The 15,896-nt window shown below is 48.1% G+C and overlaps 1 protein-coding gene across 1 annotated transcript in view; it reads right to left on the bottom strand.

Annotated features, from left to right (window-relative positions):
- Nucleotides 1-15,896, bottom strand: part of LOC147124925 (sodium- and chloride-dependent neutral and basic amino acid transporter B(0+)-like) — a 147,034-nt gene that overhangs the window by 73,282 nt on the left and 57,856 nt on the right. Inside the window, exons 6-7 of the mRNA XM_085994764.1 lie at nt 9,566-9,698; nt 8,753-8,893 (exon numbers count right to left, since the gene is read on the bottom strand). Coding sequence (XP_085850890.1) covers nt 8,753-8,893; nt 9,566-9,698 — 274 coding nt within the window. The remainder of the gene's footprint in view (nt 1-8,752; nt 8,894-9,565; nt 9,699-15,896) is intronic.

Here is a 15,896-nt window from a genome sequence, read left to right as displayed (position 1 = left end):
GTTGTGGGTCGACTATGCACATGGCAAAAGACTGCAAGGCGACAATCAAGTGCTTTGAGTGCAACAGTGAAAAACACATCGCAGCCCTGCATCCAGGTCCTCCTCCTTCGACCACCGAGAGTGCTGCGGTTGACAAAGAGAATAGCGGGGAGCAAAGTGAAAGCGCATCTTCTTCAGTCACCTCCAAGTGTACAGAGGTTTGTGGAAATGCAAGCAGCCCACGCTCATGCTCCAAAATCTGCTTGGTTAAAGCATATCCTGCAGGGAGAAAGGAGAAGGCAATTAAGATGTATGCAGTGCTTGATGAGCAAAGTAACAAGTCTCTAGCGAAGACAGAATTCTTCAATCTCTTTGAAGTCAAGGCCAGTGCAGCTCCATACATGCTAAAAACCTGTTCAGGGACAACAGAGACTACGGGTAGGAGAGTTGGCAACTTCATGATCGAGTCCATGGATGGGAAACTACAGCTTCCCCTCCCCACCTTAATTGAGTGTGACATGATGCCAGATGATAGGACGGAAATTCCTTCCCCAGAGGTCACACGCCATCAGCCCCACCTACAGCCAGTTGCCAACAAGATTCCAGCTGTGAACCCGGACGCTCCAATCCTCCTGCTCTTGGGAAGAGACATCTTAAGGGTGCACAAGGTGCGTGAGCAAATCAACGGGCCCCAAAATGCTCCTTATGCGCAGCGGCTTGACCTGGGATGGGTCCTCGTGGGTGGAGTTTGCCTGGGAACAGTCCACAAACCAGCGGGTGTCAACGTCTATAAAGCAAACGTGTTGCACAACGGTCGTACATCCTTTCTCAGCCCATGCCCAAACAGGATCCAGGTAAAGGAAGACTACGATGGCATGATGCAGCATCATAGGTCAACCTCCTCTGCCTGTGAGGAAGAGGCAGGCCTCACTGTGAGCATAGACAGCCTAGGATGCTCAGTGTTTGAAAGGTCCAAGGATGATGACAAACCAACACTACCCATGGATGACAAAGCTTTCCTAACCATCAGTGCCCTGAGGAGGTTTTTCTCAATCCGTGGTCCAGCCAAACTTCTCCGCTCTGACAGAGGGACTAACTTCGTGGGTGCCTGTAAGGAGTTGGACATCCACACGGACAATGCAGCGGTAAGAAGTTACCTCCAAAAGAAAGGATGCACGTGGGTGTTTAACCCCCCGCATTCATCCCACATGGGTGGTTCATGGGAGAGGCTCACCGGTGTTGCCAGGCGTATTCTGGATGCTATGCTGCTTCGGACAGGACCCACTCATCTCACACACGACGTCTTGAGCACTCTCATGGCTGAAGTCATGGCGATCATGAATGCAAGACCCCTGGTGCCGGTGTCCACCGACCCAGACATGCCTGCAGTCCTCACCCCGGCGATGCTCCTGACTCAAAAGATGAGTGCTATTTCAGCCCCCTCTGGAAACTTTGACATGGCTGAGCTGCACGGGAAGCAGTGAAAGCAAGTCCAGTCTCTTGCAGACACTTTTTGGAAGAGATGGAGAGGAGAGTATTTGTCCACCCTACAGAGCCGTAGGAAATGGACAGAAGACAAGCCAAATGTCAAAGTGGGAGATGTTGTCTTGCTGAAAGACAGCCAAGCACACAGAAATGAATGGCCAGTGGGACTGGTTGTCAAAACTCTGCCGAGCAGGGGCAAGAGGGTCCGCAAGGTGGAGGTGAAGATTGTCAAGAAGGGTACTGTCAAAGTGTTTCTGAGGCCAGTCTCAGAGATCATAGTCCTCCTTTCTGAAGAAACCTAGAGAAAGGATTCTGAGTATGTTTGCAGCCAAAGGACGTTTTCTTTAGGTTTATTTTGTATCTGTAGTGGTACAATGGAATTGTACCAAGCGGGGAGTGTGCTGCCTTTCTTTAGGAATTTATGTTAGTTTTCCACTTAATTCAGGGGTTTGAGTAATTTGGGTCGATTTCCATTGTGTGCCGCCACCTAGTGGATATTTGGTACCTAGCAACTGCAGTAAAGCGCAGTAAAGCGCAATAAAGCGCAGTAAAGCACAGTAAAGTGCAGTAAAGTAAACTGCTGTATATCACAGACCTGCAGCCACACATGGTCTGGGAAGTTATATTCTTGCCACGCTCCAGCCTTGGACACTTTGGCCTAGAAATTGGGTATAGCCCTGCTTGAGGCGTTAGAACTGACGATGCGCAAAGTTTATAGCCAGACGAAACTTATCGCCGCCTGGCGCGATATTGGGTTGCATCGCCCCCAAAGGGGATTGAGGCGCTAAATCAGCCATTGCACGGTGCTCTTAAGGGGCAAAAGGTCAGGCGCTACTCAATTTCAACGTGGACGGGCGCAGCGCAGGTGAACTCAATTACGGGAAAGCACGAGACCTACAGGCGCCGGCCGACTCTTAAAGGGGTGGGTCAGTCAGACTGAGCTTCAACACCCAATGCCCTGTAGGCCTCAGATTTGGTTCTCGCCCTTGTCTGGCGTTAGAAACTTGTGCATTATGGAGAAGGTTAGGCAGAGAGCAGAGCGCTTCAGCACTGAGGCTCTGGACCACTTGGTGGCTGCAGTTGAACACCGTCGAGAGGTCCTGTATCCGGATAATGGCAAGAGGCCAAATCAGAAGGCTTATCGACGATCTTGGAGGGAGGTTGCTGTGAGGGTGAATTCCAGCAGCATGGTGACCAGGACCCCTGTTCAGTGCAGGAAGAAATTCAACAACCTCACACGGATCATTAGGGTGAGTGATGGTTTACCAAACTTGTGCTTCCCTCCATCTGCAGCTGACTTCAGGCATCCTGCTGCAATGATGCGCCAATGGCCATCTGTCAGTATGCACCCATGGCCCTTTCTGGCCACACACAAGGACAGATGTCTCAAGGCCTCATGTAAGGGCTCTTGCACCATGGGGGGCATGCGATGATGTCTCAAGGCCTCATGTAAGGGCTCTTGCACCATGGGGGGCATGTGATGAGGCCTCAAGGCCTCATGTAATAGAACCTCCCCTTCTTTCCCCTGCAGTCCAAGATGGCGCAGATTAGAAAGGAGCAGCGTCGAACCGGTGGCGGACCTGCACAAGTGGTCACTCTCACGGATCTGGAGGAGAGAGTGCACCAGATACTTGGAGGACGTCTGTCTGGTCCAGCGACCACTGCATCTGCCAACCCCATTACCGACAGCGCGGGTAAGACTCTCACCTTTTCCACCTGTTGCCTTCCACTTGGTCCCCCCGCCAGCATGCATCCTCAGTGTGCAGCCATGTCAGAGCCTTGCTGCAATCTGGCATGCCTTTCAGCAAACCTGTCCTTTTGCTAAAGCCACTCTTCCACCTCCCACTTTCAGATGAAGCAGCACCAACTCGGGCTCAACCCGCTGAAGCTGCCAGTGCCAGTGCCACCAGAGGCGAGGACCAGGAGGAATCCTGACCAGCCATTGCAGAATCCGGGGAGCTGAGACATCTACAGACTGGGGATAGTAGTCCCCTGGAGGGGAGGGGGGTGGCTCTGAGGATGAACCAGTTGCCAGACCAAGCGGCATGGAGCAACGCAGGGGGGATAGGCAAGTTCGGCCACCGCCTCCCCGCAGGGCAAGGCAGGTCATCATGACTGCTGCACAGAGTGCAGATGAGGTCTGTCGCCTGGCAGAGATGAGCAAACAGGCCCGGGTCAGACACACGGAGCTGATGGCTGCAGTGGAGAAGATGCCTGAGTCAATAGATTCATTGGCTAGGAGTATGTTGGACTTCGGGGCAACAATGGAGAGGACTCTGCAGGGCTTTGGGGCAACAATGGAGAGGACTCTCCAGGTGTTCGGGGAAACAATGGATAGGTCTATCCAGGGCTTCGGGGCCACAATGGACAGGACTATCCAGGGCTTCGGCCCAACAATGGAGAGGACTGTCCACGGCTTTGAGTCGGCAATGGAAAGGACTGTTCAGGGCTTCGGACAATCCCTGGAAAGATCTGTGCAGGGCTTGTCCGAGGCAGTGGAGCGGTCGGCTCCTGCCTTGTCCGAAGCCCTGGGAAGAACTGTCCAGGCGTTCTCCGAGGCACTGGCACCTGGCACACAGGTCCTCACTGTTGCCACGCAGTCACTTGCTGGGCTCCTCCACAGCCAGATTGACGCAACGCGATCTCTCACTGCAGCCACCCTCTTTGCATCAGATAGGATCACCCCGGGCCCTTCCACTCCCGTACAAGGCCAGGAATCCGTGGAGCCTGCGATTGTGGCGGATGAGCCGAGCCGCTCCCCTCAGATAGCCAGTGTGTCGTCCGACCATGGTGCAGGTGTCCTCTCTCGTCAGGAGACCATTGCACATGCCAGCGCTGGGATGCCTGCATTGCAGCTGCCACCACCTGCAGGCCACACTGCTTCCAGCCATGCTCACAGCAAGCATCCTGCGTCTGCACCCTCCAAGCCCAGAGGTCGGCCAGGCCGTACCTCAGGGGCTTCTGCGCTTCCAGACAGTCAGCAAGCGTCCCCCAGCCTTGAGCCCGCCACTGGGGTGCAATTACGTAGGAGCAGCAGGGAGGGAAGGGGCCGGGCGCGAAAGAGAAGTCGTTCTCCCTCAAGGGGCCAGTTGTAGGGGGAGGTCCTGAGATGTTTGTTTGTCCAAATTCAAGGACACCCTCACCTGCTGTTATAGTTACAGAAGGTTTGTTGAGTTTTGCGGCTTTGCCGAACAGGTCACAGTTATTTTGAAAGTTATGGTTTCTGCTCACATTACGTTGTTTAGCTGGAATTAAAGACTTTTGTGTCAATAAACAGAAGTTTCAATGTTGCTTGGCGCATGTGACTACTTTCAGTGATGCTGGCATGCAGAGGCCCTCAAACATCCAAAGTGCGCATGAGTTAAGACTCTCATCATTCCGCCACAGGGGTGTCGATACGAGTCCAGAGGAGCCTCTGACGTATGGACCTTCCACTTTCAGCAGCCCTTCCATCTTCCTCCTCCTCCTCCTCCTCCTCCTCCGCCTGCTTGTGCAGGGTCCGAGGGAAGGTAATGAATGGACGCGTTCGCCTATAAAGGGCATCTGTCACTTGCCGGATGCAACAGCGGACTGCAGCCTGAGCGACAGTCGCATTGTCCCCAATGGCTGACTGAAACGAGCCGTTGGCATAAAAATGGAGGCCATCAGTCAGTGTAGCCATCACGGACAGAGAGGTTCTGCAGTGTTCACACGGCTGCAGATCCTGACCAAGCAGGCGGCACAGGTCAGTAACAATGTCCCTCCAGATTCGGAGCCTTCCCAAACACTGCTCCTCCGACATGTCAAGGCTTGTCACCTGCTGCCTAAAGACCCTCGCAGCATCCCGTCGGATTGGCCGACCTCCATTGCCCCTCCTCCTTCTTGCCAATCCTGGCCCTCTCTCCCGCAGCCTCTCTGCCCCTTCACAGTGTTGGGCGATGAGGCCGTCGCCCTCCAAACAAGCTCCCATTCCGATGCCAGTTGGTCAAAAGGCTTTTAGGTGTAGTGGTGCAAGTGCTTCGGACAGGGTTGTAGATCCCAAGTACGTTAAAGCTCAAATCCCAGACCTCCGCCCAACATTAGCTCGCCAACTCTCTCTAGCAGCGAGCGCAATGAGCAGGCCAAGTGGCAGAAGATTCTGCACTGAAGCTGTCCCCTTTAAATAGCACCCCCCTACTCCGAGAAGGGCCTGTTAGCCCTCCCTCGAACTGTCACTAATAGCGCTGGGCGCTAAGGCTCCGGGCGCCACCCAATATGCACTCAGGTGCTCCTAAAAGGCGTTGCACACTGAAATGACATCATGAGCTGCTTGCGCTCGCGTGCGCGTGCAAACACTTAGTGCAGGCACTAAATGTATAGTCAATTTCTGAGTCGGCGCTATCCTCATAAGGTTCGCCCCAACATGGAGAGCAAATCCATGTAGTAGGAAGTGTCACCGTACCAGTGAAATACAAGTATCAGTGTCAGAGCTTGCCTCTCATAGTAGTGGCAGGAGACAAGCCTTCCTTGATACGTAGAAATTGGTTGGAATCACTGAAGCTGGATTGGCATTAGATTTTTCATGTGGAAGCAAAATTTGCATCAAAAGATGATGTCATCAAGCAGTATCCGAAGGTGTTCAGTGAAATGGGCCGTCTGATCCAAGACTTCAAAGCGAGTGTCAGAGTGCAGAAGGATACAAGACCAGTTTACTGCAAGCCACGTCCCGTACCATAGGCACGCAAGGAGAATGTTGAGCAAGAACTCAAAAGACTAGAAACTGAGAAATTTATCTCTAAGGTGGATCTGAGTAATTGGGCTACACCCATTCTGGTTGTACCTTAATCAGATAGTACGGTAAGGTTGTGTGGTGAGTATGAGTGACAGCTCACAAGTGTGAGTTGTTTCAAAACTCAGTGGAGTACTTAAGGCCCAGAGTAGACAAAGATGGTTTTCATCCAACCAAGGGAAAGCTGGGTGCAATCAGAAATGCACCCACTCCCAAGAATGTCTCTGAACTTCGAACATTTTTGGATCTTTTGAATTGTTACGGAAATTTCCTCCCAAACTTGGCTACATCGTTACATCCACTGAATGAGCTGTTGAGAAAACAGGTCCCTTGGAAGTGGTCAAAAGAATGGGACACAGCATTCAAAGAATGTAAAAGCCAGTTAGTAGAGAGTACCATGTTAGTTCACTATGATGTATCTAAGGAGATCAAGCTAGCATGTGACGCCTCTCCGTACGGAGTTGGGGCAGTGATCTCTCATATACTAGATAGTGGGGAGGAAAGACCAATTGCATTTGCTTCACGCACTCTCAGTGCCAGTGAGTGGAATTATGCACAGATAGAAAGGGAAGCTTTGTCATTGATTTTTGGGGTCAAGAAGTTTCACAAATACTTGTTCAGTCGTAAGTTTACCATAGTTACTGACCATAAGCCCCTGACAGCAATCCTCCATCCAAAGTCCCCAGTTCCAACCTTAGCTGCAGCCCGAATGCAGAGATGGGCTTTGACTTTGTCAGCGTATATGTATGACATTGAGTACAGACGATCAGCTGATCACAGTAATGCTGATGCTATGTCCAGGTTGCCATCCCCATCACAAGTTACACCCAATAAGGAAGAAGTGTTCTATTTCTCATACATTGATGTGCTGCCAGTCACAGCTGAAGAGATGGGTAGGGCAACCAAACGTGACCCAATTATGTCAAAGTTGTATGATTACATAGCAAATGGATGGCCAAACCAGGTATCAGAGAAAGATATCCATCCATACTTCGTTCATAGGAATGAATTGTCAATGGATAAAGATTGTATCATGTGGGGAGCAAGAGTGGTTATCCCAAATAGGTTCAGGTCCAACATGTTAGGAGATCTTCATGGCCAGCACCTGGGTATGTGCTTGACCAAGAGCTTTGCAAGCAGTTACTTATGGTGGCCAGGTTTAGATAAAGAGATAGAGTACATATTCAGTCAGTGTACAACATGTCAATTGGTGAGCAAGAAACCACCATCAGTACCATTACAGCTATGGAAATGGCCTCCCAGAGTATGGCAAAGGGTACATGTAGATTTTGCTGAGCTAGAAAGGCAGCAGTTGTTCATAGTGATAGATAGTCACTCAAAGTGGGTAGAGGTGTTTCCGACGCGGATAATAACAACAAGCAAAACACTGACAATTTGCGAAGATTGTTTTCTTCATACGGCCTCCCAGAAGAAATTGTGTCTGATAATGAGCTGCAATTCACACAGTTCATGAGTAGAAATGGTGTAAAACATATTAAAGTTCCACCGTACCACCCTGCTTCAAATGGTGCAGCAGAGCACACAGTACAAATTGTCAAACATGCCCTCATCAAGCAAGTATTGGATCCAAATCCAAAGAAATGTCAGTTGTCGTTGGACCACAAACTGGCAAATTTCTGATTACCTATCAGAATACTCCTCATACCACTACTGGTAGAAAACCAGCAGAGTTGTTTCTCAAAAGACAGCTACAAACCAGGTTCTCGTTGTTAAAGCCAAACTTGGCACAGTCCGTAGAAGGGAAAGAATCAAGGCCGAAAAAGAGTCATGATCAAGGTAGAGTTAGAGAGAGGTGTGAAGTTGAACCAGAAGGTTAGAGTGAAGAACCATCACCATAAATGGTTAAAGTGGATACCAGGAAGGGTAGTGATGATCTGCGGCCCTCGCACATATTTGGTCAAGATGTTTGATCATGGAAAGTGATTGAGCAGAAACAAGTCCAAGACAAAGACAGAATTTAAGTCTGAGCCCGAGCCAGGCAGACAAACAGTCTGAAAGTGTAGAGAGTCCAAATGTAGATCAAGGTCAGCCCTTGGAGAAAAATTCTCCGCAGGCTCAGCCAAGAATGAATCAAAGTCCTACAACAAAATCTGAAAGTTCCGTTCAAGAAAGAAGGCATCCTCTTCAAAACAGAAAACCAGTGGTTAAGTTTAATCTGTAAATATAGAAAATGAGTTCATATCTTTTGTTTGTGTTATAGAATTCTATAGTAGAATTTGGAAACATAAAATGGGTTCCATTTGAGAAATGTATACCAAGAGTTGTGTATACCATGCAAGTCATGTGCATTGATTATTTGCTATGATTAGCTTTTTCAATAAGGAGGGAGAAGTGTAATAGAGTCACCTGGTGGATTACTGTTTTAAATAATAATAAAGCTAGGTGCAGTACAGTTCTTACCGGAAGCCATGTTGTGCTGTTGTCTATATATGCAGTGTTTCAAGGTATCACAGAAACAAAAAAAAACATTTTAACTGAAAAATACACTTGAAATTCAATAAATTATATTTTTGTATTTACCTCAGCATCAGTCAGTTTGGAGAAGTCTGACTGGCTTCCAATGTAGAATTCAATTCCTTTATAGGCTCCCTCCAGGGTAACACCTCGGATCAGAAGTATGGTGAGAACCACATAAGGGAATGTCGCCGTGAAATACACCACCTGACCATGGAGAGTAGCTTGTTAGATTTTCCTGTATTGCTGGTAGAACATTTACAGTATTGAATCCAATGAATAGGATTGTAATCAAAGCAGAGAATGAAGCAGAAGACAATTGGAGGAGTACTAACTACATGATGGGTATATTTAACACTGAGCTGCATATTGTACTAACTTATTTATATGTCATTTTCAGAGAAGTAACACATTTAAACAGGGGAATAGATCAGAGTGTGATGAATATTTTTAACTCCTCACATTTACTTCTCGGGTATCTTTACCATTCTGATTGTCCAGACAAATCACATTTCACTCAAATAAAAGCATGACCCTAATCTGCTCACTCACTTAGCCAGCCCTGCCCAGCCTTCCAGAGCAATTGGAAATTCACCCCAAGTCCTGTATCAGCGACTGAAACCCTTAGAATGAGGGGCACATTTCAGGGGTTTGGGGAATTGCTGCTGTTCTTTCACTCAGGAGAAAGATCTTCAGGTCTCACTCAGGCCTGCAGTGCTCATAAATTATGGATCTCACTCTCCCCAAAGAGTCACTGTTAACATCACCTGTGAGATAAACCAGCCCACTTCACAAATGATTCATAAATTCTAGTTTAATTGTTGCAGAAATCTGTACTTTGTCACCAGAGTTTTAACTATTCATCACCAATCATTTTACCTTTCCTGAAGATTTGATTCCTTTCGATAGCGCTGCCCCAACTATCAGCCAGACCAGAAGCAGACAGAGGGCTAAATGCCAGACTATCTCCCCAGTCTCATCCATTGAACTTGTACAGCGTAAAACCACTTTACTAAATAAAATGACAACAGAAAACATCTTACACACATCACTATTCAATGCAATATACAGGTTATATATGGATTTGAAAGATATTAAAGTTAAAGAGAATCAGTTCGGCTTTTAGAAGTGACTTCCTGCAAAGAATTGAGATTAAATTTCACATCCTTTTGAATTTTCTCTATTTCTATTCATTTTTTAAATATAAAGCTTTGTTTAAACAGTGAGTGCTGATGAGATTCCCTGGAGAGCTGATTTGAAGGAGTTCCTGACAGTGCTTCATTGACTGCCTTACAAAGCACTGTTAAAACTACCTGGGTGAGTCATTGTATCTCCCAATGAATTCAGCTCCTTCAGACTGTTAACCATGGGACCTACTCCCAGACAGTTTCCCCAATTCAGTTACCAGCTCTGTGGGTTAAACACAATACTGTATTCAATTAAACCACAGAGAAAGGGACATCAGTCACAGATAATTTGAACCATTTAATGTTTAGGAGTTCTAGTGGTGAATCTCTTCCTTGAAGAATAAGAAAATAAAAAATACTAAATGCAGGTTTCACTGTATAAATATTGTTAAAATATTTGGCTCAGAAAATCAAGATGTAGAATTAGTCTGGGTGGAGCTAAGAAGCACCAAGGGGCAGAAAACATTGGTGGGAGTTGTCTATAGGCCTCCAAATAGTAGTGCTAATGTAGGGGACGGCATCAAACAGGAAATTAGAGATGCATGTAACAAGGGTACTACAGTAATCATGGGTGACTTTAATCTACATATAGATTGGCCAAACCAAATTAGCAATAATACTGTGAAGGATGAATTCCTGGAGTGTGTACGAGATGGTTTTTTAGAGCAGTACCTTGCGGAGCCAACTAGGGAACAGGCTATCCTAGATTGGGTATTGTGCAATGAAAAGGGGTTAATTAATAATCTTGTTGTGCGGGGTCCTTTAGGGAAGAGTGACCATTACATGATAGAATTATTCATTAAGATGGAAAGTGAAGAAGTCCAATCCGAAACTAGGGTATAAAATATAAACAAAGGAAACAACGAAGGTATGAAGAGTTGGCTATGATAGATTGGGGAGTTCATTAAAAGGCATGATGGTGGATAGGCAATGGCTAACATTTACGGAATGAATGCATGAATTGTAACAGTTATACATTCCTTTCTGGCGCAAAAACACAAAAGGAAAAGCGGCCCAACCGTGGCTAACAAAATAAATTAAGGATAGTATTAGTTCCAAAGAGGAGTCATAAGAACATAAGAAATAGGAGCAGGAGTAGGCCAATCGGCCCCTCGAGCCTGCTCCACCATTCAATAAGATCATGGCTGATCTGTTCCTAACCTCAAATCTTCTATCACTCTCCATCCCACCCGAACCCATGTGATCTCCCGGGAGAGGCGAAAAACCAGGTAAAAAACCCAATGGCCAATTTGGGAGAAAAAATCTGGGAAATTCCTCTCCGACCCATCTAGGCGATCGAAACTCTTCCAGGAGATCACTCTGTCCCTATATTTTCTACAGTACTTACCTTCTGTAAAGGCGATCTCCACCCCAGCCAGGAACAGGAATAAAAGCATCTCCTGAAATCTAACACAGAATTAGAACACAAGAAGTAGGAGCAGAACCAGGCTACACGGCCCCTGGGCCCGCTCCACTACCCACAGGGCCATGACCATTCCGAACCTAGACTCATGTCCAATTTCCTGCCTGCTCCCCGTAACCCATAATTCCCTTTACTTCTAGGAAACTATCTATTTCTGTTTTAAATTTATTTAATGATGTAGCTTCCACAGCTTTCTGGGGCAGCAAATTCCACAAACCTACCACCCTCTGAGTGAAGAAGTTTCTCCTCATCTCAGTTTTGAAAGATTTTAAGATTATGCCCCCTAGTTCTAGTTTCACCCATCATTGGGAACATCCTCACCGCAGCCACCTGATCAAGCCCCTTCACAATCTTATATGTTTCAATAAGATCGCCTCTCATTCTTCTGAACTCCAATGAGTACAGTCTCAATCTACTCAACCTCTCCTCATATGGTCATATAATGCTGCCAGAAAAATTTGCAAGCCTGAGAATTGGGAACAGTTTAGGGTATAAAAACCGGCGCGAGCACCGAGGCCCGACCAGTTCCAGGGAGCAGTGAGGCGAGGAGGAGCCCGGTATAAAAACCGGCGCGAGCACCGAGGCCCGACCAGTTCCAGGGAGCAGTGAAGCGAGGAGGAGCCCGGTGTAAAAACCGGCGCGAGCACCGAGGCCCGACCAGTTTCAGGGAGCAGTGAGGCGAGGAGGAGCCCGGTGTAAAAACCGGCGCGAGCACCGAGGCCCGACCAGTTCCAGGGAGCAGTGAGGCGAGGAGGAGCCCGGTGTAAAAACCGGCGCGAGCACCGAGGCCCGACCAGTTCCAGGGAGCAGTGAGGCGAGGAGGAGCCCGGTGTAAAAACCGGCGCGAGTACCGAGGCCCGACCAGTTCCAGGGAGCAGTGAGGCGAGGAGGAGCCCGGTGTAAAAACCGGCGCGAGCACCGAGGCCCGACCAGTTCCAGGGAGCAGTGAGGCGAGGAGGAGCCCGGTGTAAAAACCGGCGTGAGCACCGAGGCCCGACCAGTTCCAGGGAGCAGCGAGGCACACCAACTCAGCAGCAAGGAGAGAGGTAAAAAGTAATCAGAGTGTGACGTCACCAGGGAGCAGGTAAGTGATTGGTTGGTGAGTATTTCTCTTTTTTAAACTTTAACTCTGTAGTTTATAGTTACTAGGGTCTTTTCTGGTGTAGCAGGGACTGTTGGTAGACTATACAAGCGCCTTAGAGATATCTTTAATTGGTGATAGTGAATTAATTTAAATTAATTAAAGGGTAAGTCATGCCAGGAGAGCCCAGCCCCATGTTATGCTCCTCTTGCTCTATGTGGGAATTCAGGGACACTGCCGGTGCCCCTGATGACCACGTGTGCCGGAAATGCATCCAGCTGCGGCTACTAGCAGACTGCATTGAGGCGCTGGAGCTGCGGGTGGATGGGTTGTGGAGCATTCACGATGCTGAGAGGGTCGTGGATAACACGTTTAGTGAGTTGGTCACACCGCAGGTAAGGGCTGCACAGGAAGAAAGGAAATGGGTGACCACCAGGCGGAGCAATAGAAGCACGCAGGTAGTGCAGGAGACCCCTGTGACCATTCCCCTCTCAAACAGGTATACCGATTTGGATACTGTTGAGGGGGATGACTCACCAGGGGAAGGCAGCAGCAGCCAACTTCCTGGCACTGGGGGTGCTCCTGCTGCCCAGGAAGGGAGGAAAAAGAGTGGGAGAGCAATAGTGGTAGGGGATTCTATAGTAAGGGGAACAGATAGGCGTTTCTGTGGCCGTAGACGTGAATCCAGGATGGTTTGTTGCCTCCCTGGTACCAGGGTCAAGGATGTCACTGAGCGGCTGCAGGGCATTCTGGAGGGGGAGGGTGAACAGCCAGAGGTCGTGGTCCACATTGGTACCAACGACATAGGTAAAAAGAGGGATGAGGTCCTGCAGCAAGAATTTAGGGAGCTAGGTGGAAGATTAAAGAGCAGGACCTCAAAGGTTGTAATCTCTGGATTACTCCCGGTGCTACGTGCTAGTGAGTATAGGAATAGGAAGATAGAACAGATGAATGCGTGGCTAAAGGGATGGTGCAGGAGGGAGGGCTTTAGTTTCCTGGATCACTGGGTCTGCTTCTGGGAAAGGTGGGACTTGTACAAGTCGGACGGTTTACACCTGAACCAGAGGGGGACCAATATCCTTGCGGGGAGGTTTGCTAGCACTGCTGGGGGGGGTTTAAACTAACTTGGCAGGGGTTGGGATACAGAGTGGAACAATAGTAGGGGGTGATTTACAGCCAAATACGGAGGAAAAAACAAGTCAGCTGGGAAGGCAGAGCAAATATGTGAAGGCATAAGGGAATACGGCAAGGCTGGAAGGCATTTATTTTAATGCAAGGTGTCTTGCAAATAAGGTGGATGAACTGAAGTTGTTGTTGAACACATGGGAGTACGATATTGTTGCTATCACAGAGACATGGTTGAGGGAGGGTCAGGACTGGCAGCTCAATATTCCGGGGTATAGAATCTTCAGGCGAGACAGAGGGGGGTGTAAAAGGGGAGGGGGTGTTGCAATATTAATTAAGGAATCAATTACTGCTGTAAGGAGGGATGATATATTAGCGGGTTCCTCTAATGAGGCCATATGGGTAGAACTTAAAAACAAAAAGGGGGCAAGCACTTTGCTGGGAGTGTACTATAGGCCCCCAAACAGTCAGGGGGAGATAGAGGAACAGATATGTAGGCAAATCTCAGAGAAGTGCGAAAATAATAGGGTAATAATAGTGGGGGATTTCAACTTCCCCAATATTAATTGGGATAGTCAGAGTGTGAAAGGCTTAGAGGGTGCAGAATTCTTAAAGTGCATCCAGGAGAGCTTTTTGAGCCAACATGTAGAAAGTCCTACAAGAGAGGGGGCGGTACTGGACCTAATTCTAGGGAATGTAGCCGGGCAAGTGGTGGAAGTGTCAATAGGAGAGTATTTTGGCGACAGTGACCATAATTTGGTGAGATTTAAGGTGGTCATGGAAAAAGACAAAGACGGCCCGGAAATAAGGGTTCTAAATTGGGGGAAGGCCGTTTTTAATATGATAAGGCAGGATCTGGCCAAAGTGGACTGGGAGCAGCTACTTATAGGAAAATCCACATCAAAGCAGTGGGAGACTTTCAGAAGGGAAATAGAGAGAGTACAACGCCAACATGTTCCTGTAAAGGTCAAGGGTGGGACCAACAAGCAAAGGGAACCTTGGATGACAAGGGATATACAAAAATGCATTAGGAAAAAAAGGGGGGCTTTTGGCAGTTACAAAAGACTAAAGACGGAGGAAGCCCTAGAGGAGTATAAAAAGTGCAGGGGCGTACTTAAAAAAGAAATTAGGAGGGCGAGGAGGGGCCATGAAATAACACTGGCGAGCAAAATAAAGGAAAATCCTAAGATGTTTTATAAGTATATTAAGGGCAAGAGGATAACCAGGGAAAGGGTAGGGCCCATTAGGGACCAAAGTGGCAATCTGTGTGTAGAGCCAGATGATGTAGGCGGGGTTTTAAATGAATTTTTTGCATCTGTGTTCACTATGGAGAAAGACGATGTAGACATAGAAATCGGGCAAGGGGACTGTGACATACTTGAACATATTAGCATCGAGAGGGAGGAGGTACTAGCGGCTTTAGCAGGCCCAGACGAGATGTATCCCAGGCTGCTGTGTGAGGCAAAGGAGGAGATTGCAGGGGCTCTGACACAAATTTTCAGAACCTCTCTGGCCACAGGGGATGTACCAGAGGACTGGAGAACAGCTAACGTAGTACCATTATTCAAGAAGGGTAGCAGGGATAAACCAGGGAATTACAGGCCAGTGAGCCTAACATCTGTGGTAGGGAAATTATTGGAAAAAATTCTGAGGGACAAAATTAGTCTCCACTTGGAGAGGCAAGGATTAATCGGGGATAGTCAGCATGGCTTTGTCAAGGGTAAATCATGTCTGACCAATCTGATTGAATTTTTCGAGGGGGTGACTAGGTGTGTGGATGAGGGAAATGCTGTGGATGTGGTTTACATGGATTTCAGTAAAGCTTTTGACAAAGTCCTGCATAGGAGACTGGTCAAGAAGGTAAGAGCCCATGGGATCCAGGGTGCCTTGGCGCGTTGGATCCTAAACTGGCTGAGTGGCAGGAGGCAGAGGGTGATGGTCGAAGGTTGCTTTTGTGACTGGAAGCCTGTGTCCAGTGGGGTACCTCAGGGATCGGTGCTGGGACCCTTGCTGTTTGTGATCTACATAAATGATTTGGATGAGAATGTAAAAGGTATGATCAGTAAGTTCGCAGATGACACGAAAATTGGTGGGGTGGTAAATTGCGAGGAGGAAAGCCTCAGGCTTCAGGACAATATAAACGGGTTGGTCAGATGGGCGGAAAAGTGGCAAATGGAATTTAACCCTGAAAAGTGCGAGGTGATGCATTTTGGACGGACAAATAAGGCAAGGGAATACACAATGAGTGGTAGGACCCTAGGAAGTACAGAGGGTCAGAGGGACCTTGGTGTACATGTACATAGATCCCTGAAGGCAGCGGAACAGGTAGATAAGGTGGTTAAAAAGGCATATGGGATACTTGCCTTCATTAGCCGAGGCATAGAATATAAGAGC

Source organism: Somniosus microcephalus, chromosome 1 (assembly GCF_052327205.1).
Source record: "Somniosus microcephalus isolate GS21.2 chromosome 1, FLI_Smic_1.0, whole genome shotgun sequence".
In the NCBI taxonomy this organism is placed as follows: domain Eukaryota; kingdom Metazoa; phylum Chordata; class Chondrichthyes; order Squaliformes; family Somniosidae; genus Somniosus; species Somniosus microcephalus.
The sequence above is the reverse complement of the archived record's forward strand: the minus strand, read 5'-3'. Positions and strand labels throughout refer to the sequence as shown.